This window comes from Cygnus olor, chromosome 4 (genome assembly GCF_009769625.2).
Source record: "Cygnus olor isolate bCygOlo1 chromosome 4, bCygOlo1.pri.v2, whole genome shotgun sequence".
NCBI classification, from domain to species: domain Eukaryota; kingdom Metazoa; phylum Chordata; class Aves; order Anseriformes; family Anatidae; genus Cygnus; species Cygnus olor.
This window is the reverse complement of record NC_049172.1, coordinates 31355362-31369838: the sequence shown is the minus strand read 5'-3', so window position 1 is coordinate 31369838 and position 14477 is coordinate 31355362. Positions and strand designations below refer to the sequence as shown.

The 14477-nt window shown below is 37.1% G+C and overlaps 1 protein-coding gene across 1 annotated transcript in view; it reads left to right on the top strand.

Annotated features, from left to right (window-relative positions):
• GUCY1B1 (guanylate cyclase 1 soluble subunit beta 1) overlaps positions 1-14477 on the top strand; it is a 42001-nt gene that overhangs the window by 9665 nt on the left and 17859 nt on the right. Inside the window, exons 3-5 of the mRNA XM_040554515.1 lie at positions 4971-5071; positions 5851-5969; positions 10925-11122. Coding sequence (XP_040410449.1) covers positions 4971-5071; positions 5851-5969; positions 10925-11122 — 418 coding nt within the window. The remainder of the gene's footprint in view (positions 1-4970; positions 5072-5850; positions 5970-10924; positions 11123-14477) is intronic.

Here is a 14477-nt window from a genome sequence, read left to right as displayed (position 1 = left end):
AGTAGTGTGTTTTCAAATACTAAACTAGCTTTACAATGGAAAAGATTTTCAAAGGGCCCATTGTACACCTGTAACACTATTTTGTGCTTCTAGACCAACGGCAATTTGGGGGTGTTAGCATGACCAATAGTGGAAGGGCTGCTTTTAGGACTTGATCCTGCTTTGATCATCTTGGTAGGAATTTTTCCATTGATTTGGATGATGTCAAGGTCAAACCCGTACGTGAGAAATGTCCTCTGTGTTACTGTTATTTTCCATGGTGCAATGGTTAAGGTTATTTTTCCCCAAGTAAACTTCCACAGATTAACCTGGATAATTTAAACATTCAGGAGGAAAACATTTTAGAAAAAGTCCTGGCTGGAATCTTTGTTTGCCACAGTTGGGATAGCTCTGTGTAATCATTCAAAATTAGCCTAGAGTGAATAAAAAGGACTGCCAGACCGCAGCAGTCAGGACAGGCATAACAAAGGATGCAAGTTTTGAACCATGAAATAGCACATCCTGTGTGCTGACAGCAGGAGTCTGTTCAGGCAAGAGCATCAGTCTCCTGGGATTTTTTAAATTTTTAAACATAAACTTACTGGGGAGCAAAACACACCCTTCTTTTGTTTCTAGAAATGTAAATGAGAAATTAATTGTAAATCATGTTCTATTTGTCTTAGAAGTTGTTTTGAAAGCAAGGGCATATGAAAGTTAAAAGTTTGCTACTGTAGTGCTGCTGCTTCACTAAAGAATTAACCAGAGCTGGAACTGGGAATTTGCCAGAACTTGTTGCTTTTGGTTCCTTTCCAGTCAAGCCCTTAAGAAAGTCACCACATGTTATTGCTGTTAATACCTTTGTGATCAAACACCAGGGTCTGCAGAAAACATCTGTTAAAAAAATGAGAATAATGATTGCAGCAAAACATTTCAAGAGAAGTGCCACAGTTTTTCATAAAGCTGTGGATGATGATGTTTTTTATGAAATATAGTCAGCCAAATGTAAATTCTGTGCATTGAAGGAGGCCATGATATATTCCAGTTCTAATCCCAGCTCAGGAACCATCTGTCAGCCAGGAGAGAGAAGCTGTTCGGATGAGAGCAGTTGCAGCCTTCTGGTATTTTAAGGTTCAGACACCCAGGCTTATAGTCACATCTTGTTCCACACAGGCAGGTTTGTTTTCATACATGATACTCATAGGTCGTGGAGTAAAAACAGCTAAAACTGGAAGAATTGCTCGTTTCTTATCACCCTTGTTGTAGAAGCATCTCCTTACTGTAAATGCAGACAGGTTTGATAGAGCAGGTAGGGGTCAGGCAATTAGGTGAGAAAACTGCAGCCATGAGGAAATAACTTGGGCATTGCCCATTCACCTAAATGAACATTTTAATAGCTTGGTCCTGTTTCCTGGACTGCTGGTGTTAACATTGTGGTCAGCCTCTGGTGCTCATAGCTCTGACGCTCTGCTCTCAAAGAAGTTTACTAGAGGACCTGCAATTCGATACATTTGCTGAGGGACAAATGCCTCTGTGAAAATAAAAGTGTTTTCACATTGCATTGGTCATTTCGGATAAACTTACAGCAGCATTTCCTCATCACCTGTAGCCTTAAGGATAATCATGCGTTTCAGAGAGAAGGGTTTCCCAAAGTTCTCATTGATGTCAGATTACCAAGAGAAACAGAAAGGCTTCAGAAACCGCAGTTTGTTTCACTGGAGGCAGGGGAAAAGGCTTCAGCCAACTTCACTGAACTGCCTGTCGTGTCCTCAGCAGCTCTGTCTACCTACATGTTGTTCGGTATGCACAGCAGCTTCTGTGACCAGGGGAGGAAGAGACTGGGAAATCCATCCAGCAGAAAAATAACCCAGTAAAACAAATACTTAGCTGAATTACAAGTCAGTTCTGCATTGAGCTAAATGATTGGGATGTACCAGCACAGCAGGGCTGAGAGGTATGGAGAAGGAATCATCCCAGGAAAAAAAAAAATCTTGCTTCTAGTATTTTTCAAGCACTGGTTTTAGAAAAAAGCTGTTTGTCTTTTGACAGAGGTTTACATCAGACATTGTCAGGGGATTTACCATAACTGTAGGACAAACAAAGATTTTTTGTCCACACAGTTTTGAGTGAGGAATGTAGTCACCTGCTAGAGCAAATATTTACTTCAGCAAATTCTCTAGAAAGAAAAAATTTCCCAAAAGGAGGTTGGCTTTTGTTGGGTCACAATTTTTTAATATCTTTCTGTGTCTTTTTAAAATAAAAATTACTAAAAAGCAGGGCATTATTTTTTCTCTTGGATGATTAGGCTGCAGTACAAACAGCAGGTTCTTTGCCTGTACTGCTGGAATGCCCATCAAGACTGCTGATACTGAGGGAGAGTGAAGCCTTGGAGCTTGCAGTTTCTTCCCAGAAAATTATGTCCAATGCAGACATAATTGCTAATGAACTTTTTTTGTTTGTTTAACTTTACTAATAAAGTTATTTTAATAGGAAATACATACTAAGGCTACAAAGAGGATGGCTGCTGAGTGATGCAAAGCATCTAGAGAAAAGTGGAGAAAACCGAAAGTAGCTGAATAATATAAATGGGGTAGGCATTGAAATAACCAGTGCTAATTTTAAAAAGAGATGGCTCAGAGAAGCTGTAGGCATTGAAGACAAACTTTGATGAAATACAGTGAAGCTAATTAAAAAAGTAAGCATGGCTTGGCACTGAGAAAGAAGCAGGAAAAGTTCCAGTCAATGTAATTGGAAGGAACTAACCATTTTGAAAGAGATACCACAGTGATCAAACTCGTTCAATTTTTTTTAATACAGAAAATTCTCACACACAAAAGCTGTGTCTAGTGGCTTTTGCAAGTATGCAGTATTTCTGAGGATGTTCATTGCTTTTCCAGATGTGTGTGTAATCCTTTGTGGTTTGGCTGAGAACTGAGAGACTAAGAGAAAGCACAGCGTGTATCAGGGATGTGGGAAAGTTTGTGCACCCTTTGCAAACTTCCCTCTAAACCATATTTGACTTCCAGTTACATACCATTTTATGAGAATCAAAGAATCAAGATGGTTTTCTTTTCTCATGCGATTTCAGTTCAGTTCTTAGGAAGTGTAAACACCACCTTGTCACTGACGGACCTCATATGCTTCAGGATGTTTACCATTAAAAAAACTAGTTATTCTGCTGCTTAGGAAAAGATAGAATATATGTCATGGGAGCTGTTTTCAGGAATCAGTGAGACTTGATATCCTGCAGGCTGATATGAAGTTTTCAGAGAATGACTGGGGAGGAGGACCAGAAGTACTTTTTTGGAGTATGAAAAAAAGAGTTGCAGGGGACTGTGTGTACACAAATGATTTCTGCTTGATTTTTTATAAAAACACTAATTCTTAACGAATAAATTATTGCAATTGACTAGTCATAAAAAACAATACTGTGCTTTTTATTTTTACATATTTGACAAAACTCTTGCAGCCAATTTTGCTCTGCTTAATGCTGTCTATTCTTTCATTCCATTTGGGAAGCTCCCAGAGAGTGTAATAAAATAAATAAATAAATTAAAAAAACAAACACGTTAAGTTTATTAATGTTTTCCATGTCATTTAATAACAAGTGATGTTCCTTTTATATTTATTCCATAGGATGTTTACTTTCATCTAAAGGCTATATAGCCTTGTGAAACTTGTAAAACTTGTGAAACGTGAGAACTTGGGAAAGTTGCTTAGCTCATTATACCTATTCATAGAATGGGTGTAAAAAGGCGTATGTCACGTAGATGGTATGAGAGCTCATTAATTAATAACAAATGTCAACATATTTTAAATATAATACCAGTGTAGTATAATTTTTGGTCAGTGGTAAGAATATGATGAGCGTGGTTAAAGGAAGTGGAAGAGGAAGAAGAAAATAAAGGATTCCAGACTTCCATTGATAAGTGGGCAGATGGTCAAAGACTGATGATTACTAACTGGAGGGTTAAATGACAAGTAATTTCATTTAGGTCAATAGAATAATATCACATGAGATTGGAATCAGGCCTTATCAACAGTACCATTTGTCATCTAGCAGTTTTAACATGAAACAGAATACTTAAACCTGAGGCCTCTCTTTGCATTGAGTAACACAGAAAATGTTTCTGTGTTTGTATGGATGGATATTTCCAGTACAACTGTAAATACTTGAATTGTTGTATAGGCATTATTAGTTTGTATTATTTTATTTTAAAAAGAAAATATGCTAGCTGTAGAAAATCAGAAGCTAAATGTCAAAGAGTTTTGTTCTAATGATGCATGAAATATGGTGGTAGAGACGGAAGATTTTGTTGTAAAAGGGGATGCAGAATTTTAGATAGTAGGTTTAGAATCTAGTTTTTAAAGGTTTATAATCCTGATGATTGTTAGAAGTTTTGAGCCATTAGAATATTTGCTCTTATGCAGTATGTTTCAACCTTATCTCAAGACAAGTTTCTGTCCTTCTCTGGTAGAAGCCCTTCATTACCACAGTACTAGTAAGTAATTTTTCCCCATGGTTGTCTTTCATTTTTCTATTAGAGAAATAATTAGGGTACAGTGGTGAGTTGATGATTGTCTTAATTCATATGACATATACCTAGTTTTTATTTAAAAAAAAAAATAATCATCTGTCTTTTTGAAAATTTTTCTAATTTTGGTTTATTAGATATTTCCCTTTTTAAATTACAAATTCTATCTTTAATTAGTTCAGCAGCTTCTTTGTGAGGCTCTGTGCTGAAAAATCATATTTATTTTCTCCCAGCTAATTATTGTTTTCAGAGCACAAATGATCGTAAGAGAATGGTGTTGTACTTTATTTATCCTGAGGTATGGATCAGATGTATTTCTAATTTTCTACAAGTAATTTCTTAAAGGTATAACCTATGGACTTACCTTATTTAAAGACTAATACCAAACAATATGTAATTGATTTATAGATTTGGTGCTTCTCCCTCAACCAAAAATATTTTGTTATATTTTCTTTTTAGGAAGGAGGCACAGCTGGATGAGGAAGGACAGTTTCTTGTCAGAATAATATATGACGATTCCAAAACCTATGACCTGGTTGCAGCTGCAAGCAAGGTCCTTAGTAAGTAATATGGAAATCTTCTTTGCCCACTTATCACATGTATGATTAAAAAAAAAAAAAAATCCATGTAGCAGAGAGACACAGGATTTAACAAAGAAGAAATGGAAACATGGTAATGGTCAGAAAGAAAACTACAAAATCTCAGAAGAAAGGATTTGATCTTTGCATCTTTGATTTCTCTGCTGAACTAGCATGCCCAGTGACAGAAGTGTTTATGGCATGTCATATTTCATATCTACCATTAACTGGGGTAGCATTTGTTTTCAATCATTCCCACAATGATCTGTAGTTTAAAAGGCAGAATTATGCCCATCATCTTTATTTTATCTGCAGACCCAAATGCAGTATGAATTTGTTCTGAAAGAGTAATTAGCCAAGAACTCAAAAGACAACGATGACTAGTAGTCATGTTGAATTGGAGCAGCTGATGTGGTTTCACACTATTGTAACCCAGAAGTAACTCCCCTGAGGCGAACATTCATGATTATTTGCAAACAGTGTTTCCTTATCTGTATCAAAATCTAAAACACTACAGATACACGGAATGCACAATGCCCCAAAACCATAAAGGTAATCAGTAAATTGTACTGAAATTCCCGTATTGAATACACATTACTGGGTATGTGGACCCTGAATCTTGTTGTCCCCATATTCTTGGCCTGCTGCATCTGGGTAGAGTTTAGGTACTGTCTTTCTTATTTATGAATTTGAGACTAAAGTAGTAAGCAAAGTGCATGAAATGCAATATTTGAACTGTCACATTTTCTTGTTTTAACTAGATCTAAACGCTGGGGAAATTCTTCAAATGTTTGGGAAGATGTTTTTTGTGTTTTGTCAAGAATCTGGTTATGATACAATTCTACGTGTCCTGGGCTCAAATGTCAGAGAATTTTTGCAGGTAAGATTTTTACACCTAATTATTTCAAATACGTTGGACCAGACAGAAGTATGGTCTAGCCAACAGGTTAGAATAGGATTTGGAGATAAAATGCCATAATCTGGTATTATCTTCCAGTTACTTGTGGAGAGGTGTATGAAAAATGTTGGTATTTGTGTTCTATAGATCTTTTCACTACTCAGAAGTTCTGGCATTGCTCTTCTGTTTCCCTCTCGGTTAATATATTCTTCGGTTACCTGATATTTCAGTCCTATTTCAGTACCTGATTTCAGAGTACTATTTTTCTCTTTAAACAATCATCTTTAACTGTTTAGTTACATGAAAAGGGAATGAGAAGGCACGTAAGCTGGATTTGCAGAGACATTCATAAATCTGAAAATTAATCTGAAACTGCAAATAAAAGTTTTGAACAGGAGTTTTCTAGGTAACAGAAGTATGGAGTACAAGAGACATGAAAACCCCGCACCAAATTGTCTGTGTATGTTAATTAAAAAGGCTTTACGTTGTTTATATTATCAGAAAATGTGGTCTTCAGATTTGCAGGATATTTCTTATCCCAAGTGCTCTTTGACTAATTACAGATACTTGTTATTTCTAATTGTACACTATGTACAGAGTGAAGATCATACACAGCTTATCTCTTAAGACAGAAGATTTTATTTTCTCCATGAACTGAGGGTGGGATAGAGTAGCAGTGTTTAAGCCCATTTTTGTGCTTTCCTAACTTAAGAACAGTTTGATAGTGTGCTATAAAATAAAACAAACTGAATGTAATTTTTCAATAGCACGGAAGAAGTGTAATAACTTCTCTAAAGTGTGATTTCCAAGCGTAGAAAAAAGGGGCTTCCCTTTCTTGTCACCTCAACATTGTTCATTTCAAAAACAGTTTGAATTTATGGTTTGTGATATATGCCACTCTTGCGGAGACGTGCATGCTGTATTGAGTTTAAAGACACTGAACTGATTAATGTTTCACAGGAGATTGTCCAATTGTTGTGTCAAACCTTTATCAATTTTCACTAGAAATTTAGCAGCTTCTTGTCATCTTTGTCCTTAAAAATCTCTCCAGTAATAACAAGTGAAAAGAGCAGAAAGCGCGTTTTGCTGAATTACTGGAATATTTACTTGTATACCTCAGTACCTGCCCTACAATCTGGATTACTGCAGAGCATCCTAAATTTATTCAACCCAGAATTCTGTTGCAAATCCTATGGACTGTAATTGCTGGGCGGACAGACAGGTTATATGTATGCTCCCACTGATGCCTACCAAGTGTGTGGTCTGTGTACCATTGTGTGTCTGTGGGAAAGGATATCCTTTATATTTTATAGCCTCATTCACAGGCTTCCCTCAAAGCAAGCATTCAGATCAACGTAATTTTTAAAGATGTACTGAAGCTGTGATTAGGGTTGAGAAAGAATAGGAGAGGATGAAAAAAAAAGACGTAGCTGGTCTATTCCTCCATCACTTTGGGTACACACTGGTGGGCTAGTCCTTTCGTCTTCCTCTCATCCCCTTTTCCATCCAGTATACTTCTGTTTCTATTCCTTACTGTGAATAATGGTGGACATGTTTGTAGTACACACCAAACCTCTGTAGAAGTGTGAACAGCATACATTTATATTCTTCTAATGACTGTAATTTAGGCTTTTCTGTTTGCATTTCAGTGCTAAAAGATGACATTAGCTGTTACGTACTTCTGTAAATTCTATCAAGACTAATATATTAATAGCTGTGCCAGCAATGTACTTTTTAGCTTTTAATTATGATGGAAAATCAACATTATCTGTGATTTATTGTTTTTGCAGCTTCCAGCAGTCAGATTAGGTCAGGAAGCTCATTTATATGCTTACAAAAATAGGTTTGATTGGACTTGATGTGCCGAGATTTTGTCAGATTCTTAAAATACATAATACAGTTCCAAAAGGTGCTTCTTGAGACCTGTACTGAGCCCAGGAATGTGTGAAATAATAGAGGGCTGCTGGTTTTTTAAGCGTGTGAAAATAAATCTCATATTTATATTGTATTTCCCTCGACATCTCTGAGAGAATTTAGTTTATTCGTAGATGAAACACAGATACTTCAGGCTTCAAGAAAGAGGAAGAAGACAGCACAACCAAATCTAATATTTATACTTCCTATGAAAAACACAGGGCTGGAAAAATTGCAAATCATATTGAAAGAAGACACTGTGCCAAAGAGAAGTAGTGTGAAAAGAGATACCTCCTAAGAAACCCAGAGTGTGCTTTTGTTATGTTCAGTAGCTTTCTGCTGAAAGAAAATGGAACACTGGAGTAGTGGTTAGTTCTGTCTCATTTAGGAGATCATTTACTTGGCTATTTAATTGTTCATAATTGCAGTGCAATAAATTTAACGGGACTAATTGCTCTTTTAAAACACTTCCCAGATGCTCTGTACAGCACAGAGCTGAACAGCGTATCTTTGTATTTCAGGTGCCAGTCATAACTTTGCTGTTTTCAGACAGGCCAGGACCTGCCTTAGTGCCTGCCTTAGTGTTGCTGGTCCATGTTCATTCCTGCTTGGAGATCACTTTGTGTTTCACCATGGAGATGATCACTGCTCTCTACAGCTCTAGAATTAGTGTCTCTGGTCGCAGCACAAGCTCTGGCATAAATCTGAGTAACCTGGGAGCCAAGATTTCAGGGAGAGTACTTAACCTGTTATTATGTGTACCTGACCACTCCTCTGGCCCACAGCAGGTGAACAAACTAGAAAAAAGACGCATTTGTTCTTCTAGAAGCTGCAATGTCAATTTAGAATTGCTCAAACAGAAGAAAGAATAGGTAGTTGTTAGAGGTGACAATGATAAGATGTCTAAATGACAGGATCTGGGAGCAATTTCAGCTCCTGGGTCTTGATGCACATCTCTGCTGCTTCTTGACTCCGGTGGAGCAAAGATCTGGATGCAATAAACTCTTTGCTCAGCCCATAATCTGCATGCACAGGGAGAAGACACACTGGGGACTCAAAAGCAGCTGCAGCGCATTCTGGGCAAGTCCTCTACTCCAGCTGTCTTGACAGTCGAGACTAAAGGGCAAATCATGTGGATTCACCTCTGATGTTGCTTGGACAAAGTCAGTAATGAGGTGTTAGGGAAGCAAAGTGGTCTTTCACAATTAGGCCACTGCCATTTGTTAGCAACACTTGTGCCAGACTTAAATGTTAATCATTAGACAACCATATTATAAAATTCTCTGCTTTACTCCTTTTGAGATTCTTCAGGTGTTGATGACTGTATAACTGGATAGTGCACCCTCTGTTTCCGTATATCTCCTTAAGAATCTTTTTTCTAAAAGGTCAGTATATCCCAGCTGTTTCTGAGGCATGTATACTGAAAGAAGAGTTCTGCACACAATTAAGGAGATTCAGGAGCACTCCCTTGAAGTCAGCTCTCTCATGTTTTCATCCACGCTCTTTCAAAGCAGTCTCTTCCAATTTCATTGTCTTGAACTCTGTGAAGATCTTAACAGCATTTGCCTTCAAGCCCCTTGCAGCTTTTTGCAATTGAATGCCCACTAACAGCTGGAATGAATTGACTCCCAGACTGTTGCCTCTTCAAGGTTTAATTTGGAGGTGTTGATAGAGCAACAAAAACATGATTTTGAAACAAATTAAAAAGCCGAAGGAGGAAGTTCCAGGCTGAGTGCCTGTTATGGAATTCATTTCTAAGAGCCTCATTTCCTCTGGAGGCCTCCCAGGAGAAGAGGCAGATGCTTGAGCGCTTCACAGCTCACGTGAAATCAAGTTCAGTATGCTTCCACAAATCTAATGATCGACAGATGGTCGTGAAAGGTAGAGAATGGCCCAGCCAGCACATTGAAAGTATTTTCACCTCACTTCTCCTTGTGCAAAACAACATGCAAAACCTGATGATAGCAGTTGCTTGTGGTGTGGGGGAACTACATTTTAAATATATGGTAATGTTCTGGACTTAGGATGTAAAAGAATTGCATACATTTTACAACAGGTAAATAATTATGTGGGTAGCAACATTAATCAGCACTCCAGATTGCTCTTTCTGTATTAAACATTATACAGTAAACAGCAAGCTGGAGCCTTGATAATTGCTTCCTAATCAAAGTCAGAGCTAGCATTGTATTCTTAGTGTGATTTTGATCTTGTTGTTCTCTTTTTTATTATCTCATTAGATATGCCTGTCAATTTCTCATTTTAACTTTCCTGCCCAGATAGCAATTTGTCTTGTGAAAATTTAAAGTTAAATACGTAAGATGTCCAGGGTATCAGCTAAAAATATAAAAGACCTTTTCTCTTTCTTGAATAGTGTTTTCTGAAACATTTTTGTAGTAGCTATGATATGTTCTATGTGTTCTGTGTTGTTGTTTTTTTTCCCCCCTTATTCCCAAAGTCTGTATTTGAGATCAGTCTTTTTAATCATTTAAAACTTTACTTTGAAGTTTGAGACTTTGTCAGGTCCTGTAAGCTTGGGTTGACTGTTATGATGATAGAGCTAGCATGTTGTTTCATTGACAATATGGAGAAAGATTCATGCTTATTCAGACACACTTATTTGTATTTGACACCTGGATCTGAAGGGGAGATTATAGGGACAAGAATCTGGAAGGGATGCAAATGGATGAGCTACAGGTTTGAGAAACACATACAAGGTCTTTAATCACCAAATGTTTTGAAATACAGCATAACTGAGTATAAATTCTTACTACCTAGAGTAATTTTTATAGTGCTAGTTTTGATGTCATTCATGTCCAAACATTTCCACAGTAGATGGAAAGAACTTTGCAAGCTACCTGAAAAGCTTGCTGAGGGCTGTTTTAGAAATAGTAAGGCAAATGCGCGGGGAGTGTGACCAGTAGGAGAAAGGGAATCATGGAATAGATTAGACAAGATATGTATTTATTTTCTTTAAAACTAAGAAGTATATGCCTTATAATTATGTTTTTAATTTCTTCTTCTAGAACCTGGATGCTCTGCATGACCATCTTGCTACTATTTACCCAGGTATGCGAGCCCCTTCCTTCAGATGCACTGATGCGGAGAAGGGGAAAGGACTCATTCTGCATTACTATTCAGAAAGAGAAGGTCTACAGGATATTGTCATTGGAATCATCAAAACAGTAGCTCAGCAGATCCATGGCACAGAAATAGATATGAAGGTAATGTTTGAAGGGTTGTACACATTGAATGTTTATGTCATTAGGACGCAATCAAGACAAGTGAAGTGATGGCAAACAATCGTTGTTGCTGTCCTTTGTTAGACTGTGGCTTTGCTACTGACTCAGGAAGAGCCACTGTCATTTGGGTTGCTTTAAGGATGGGTCAGTCACATGCTGAGAAGGCCAGCATTTAATTTGCAAGCAGACCTACTCAAGAACAGTTCAGAACAAATTCCCATTGTTCAAAGAAGGTGATGTACAGAAACTTGGTACTGGTTTATTAGGGTTGCTCTTTCCACTTTCCTTAATTCTTTATCTGTATGTAAACTGTGAGGCTGATGTGCATTGGTGATACCTGGCTGGAGAGCAGAGTCTTCCTCTCGGCGTTCATGCCAGGTCCTTAGCAGAACCAAGATATGTTTGTGTGTCTGGGTTTGTGGGTTCCATTGAATGGGAATGTGACTGGATATACACCGACAGCCCCAGAAGAGGAAAAATGTTCCTTAGTCATACAGTTTACGTAATATTATGCATGCTAAGTTATTTGTGAAATGGAAAAAGAAACTTCTGCTTTGAGTCCGTACACAGTAACAGAAAAATTTAACTGATCAGTCTAACAGTGTAAAATCAGGGTTTGATCTAGCATGCAGTTAGCCTCAGATACATCAGGGGGAAAATGGCAACATAAAAACTTGTTGATGTTAACAATACTACAGTTCATACCAAATATTTTACATCAAGTACAGAAGAATATAAGCAGGTACAGCAAGCTTTTTTTTTTTTTTTTTTTTTTAAACTATTCCCTAACCATACTACCTTTCTAGCACAGTTTCACTACTCTAGCTGAAGTAATACTTTATTTTAGCATTAATTTGGTTAAAGTCTAAAAACAAAAACTTCAGTGTAACGTTCATTCAGTCATTGCTATAAAATATGATTGATTGTTTGCTTGCTTTTGTAAGAGATTTAAAAATGACCCAGTGGCAAAGGTAATTACTGCTCCTATATTGGAGTATTTGCCTCTTAGGTTTCCTGTTATAAGCTATCTCAGGTTTATAATGAATGGCTTTTTCCATATTGCAGTGGTGATATACTTGATGTCCTTTGTTTAAATTCTGCTTGGTAGAAATCCATATTTAAAACTTTTACAGCAAGTGTTATTACTCAGATAGGTAAGGATGCAACAGATCAAAGAAGTCCTCTTCTTTGGTCCCTGTTTGTTCAGTGTTAAGACAGACTAGGAGGACCATGTTGGAAAGTTGGCTGCAAGAATGCTGAAGCTGTTGCTTGACAAACATTTCTTTTGGTGGCGCAGGCAACTTACACAGTCCCCCCTTTTCTTCCTGCTCAAGCTTGTCCTAGGACAGCTTTTTTCTGATGTGTCTCTCCAGCTGTTGTGGAGCTATAAAATAAACTAGATGGAGGAAGTGAACTAGGTTCAAAATAACATTTGTTTTTCTGGGTTATTTTTACCCATATCTGTTCACTTATGTTGTTTGGTGTTCTATCACAGAGAGTTCTGCCAGCATAGTCAAAGGGTTATGCACAGACAAAAGTGATCACTGGGAAAGAGGAGAAATCCAGGTTGTGCAAAGCAGCTACCAGAACAAAAGTCTGACAAATTGTGTCCTCAGTCTGAATGTTACTTTATTGAGAAGATTGTATTGCACAATACCAATATCCATATAGGACTTCTCACGGGTAATAAATGTCCCCAAGAAGTTTAAATATTGTTTCTAAATTTTACTTTTCATTTTTATTTGTTTTTGTTAGGCTTTTCTGGAGATCTTATTGTTGTGCTGTAATTAAATAGAATTGTGACAATGTTGGTCAAATCCATTGTAAGTGAACACAAAGTGTCATTTAAATCCAAACTGTTCTTCCAGACTCTCTGAGCCAAAGGCATATAGGCCCATAAAAATTGGTATTACCTCTTAACTGAAAAAGTGCACATTGTCTCATATTTTGTTATGTCAGTTACCCTGATTTTTTCATTGCTGTTAAAAAATTATGTCTCTGTTAGAATATTATCTCAGCCCTGAACTTCTCATCTTTGCTAGTTAATAAAGCCTAGCTTTTGACACCTTTAATGACACCAAATAGTGCTTTACTCCGCAGGTAATCACAAACTTCAGTGGTACCTAAGCAGAGAATAAACAGGTACTATGTTTCTGCAGGGTGACAGTGTCAAAATTTGCAATTAATCCACACAGACAATAAAAGTCTCTCCCTATTACACCACAGGTCAACTATTAATCATTAATGTTACAGAATGAGGATTTTAAACTAAAGTTTGTCATTGTGGTACCTGGCTAGTTTTACACCATTCTAAAAATGGGAACAGGAGAAAAAAATAAACCATTTTCTTTCATCTCAATCCCTTGCTCCATAATTTAGTAATTTTGTGTTTCTGACTGTTAGTAATGCATTGTTTAAATAACACAGCACAGAGGAACAATGCAGTTGCTTTTTATTCCCTCAGTTTTTATAGACCAACCAGTGCCACCTTTTCTGTAAATTATTTCAGTTTGGACTTCAGCTAGATTTTTGCATGAAGAAGAATGTATTTTGGCATCTATTTATTTATTTATTTTGAACTGATTCAGCCTTAGTACTCAGCCCTAAGTTTCTGATTTTGTTATGGGAGTTACCTTCCTACTTGCAAGAACAGAGCTGAGATTCCCAAGTTATCCTTCCAAATCTCTTTATTCAAACATTTATATTACAATCCAATATGGGACTGTTTTAGTAAGATCTGTAGTTCTCTTTATATTAGTACAAAGTCCATATCTGCGACATGATGTTTAATACTTTGTTATCCACTTTTATTCTCCAACTGTTCAGAACAAATGCTCACATAAATCTTCTTGAGATAGTGCAGGCTTCTAAGTTTACGTTTACATAAAATGTTGCTTGAAGTTGTCTTTCATGTTACAGTTTCTGTGAAGTTGGCAGAAGATCTTAATTGTTTACAATATTTTTTTTATTATTTCATTAAGTGTTTAGATTTTGTTTCATGCATTCCACAGAATCACAGAATGGCTGAGGTTGGAAGAGACCTCTGGATTTCATCTTGTCCAACCCCTGCTCAAGCAGGACCACCCAGAGCAGGGTGCCCAGGACCACATCCAGGTGGTTTTTGAAGATCTCCAAGGAGGAGACTCCACCACCTCTTTGGGCAGCCTGTGCCAGTGCTCAGTCACATTTATATGTATGTTCTTGTGGTATACAGTAAGGCTTTCTTTTTTGAGAACAGTGTCCTTCAGGAAAAATGCCTTTTAACGCCTGAGACGTGTATGATGAAGGCAAGGAAAAAAGAAAGGTCTGAGTTTGTCTCTGTTAAACTCTGTTAGCA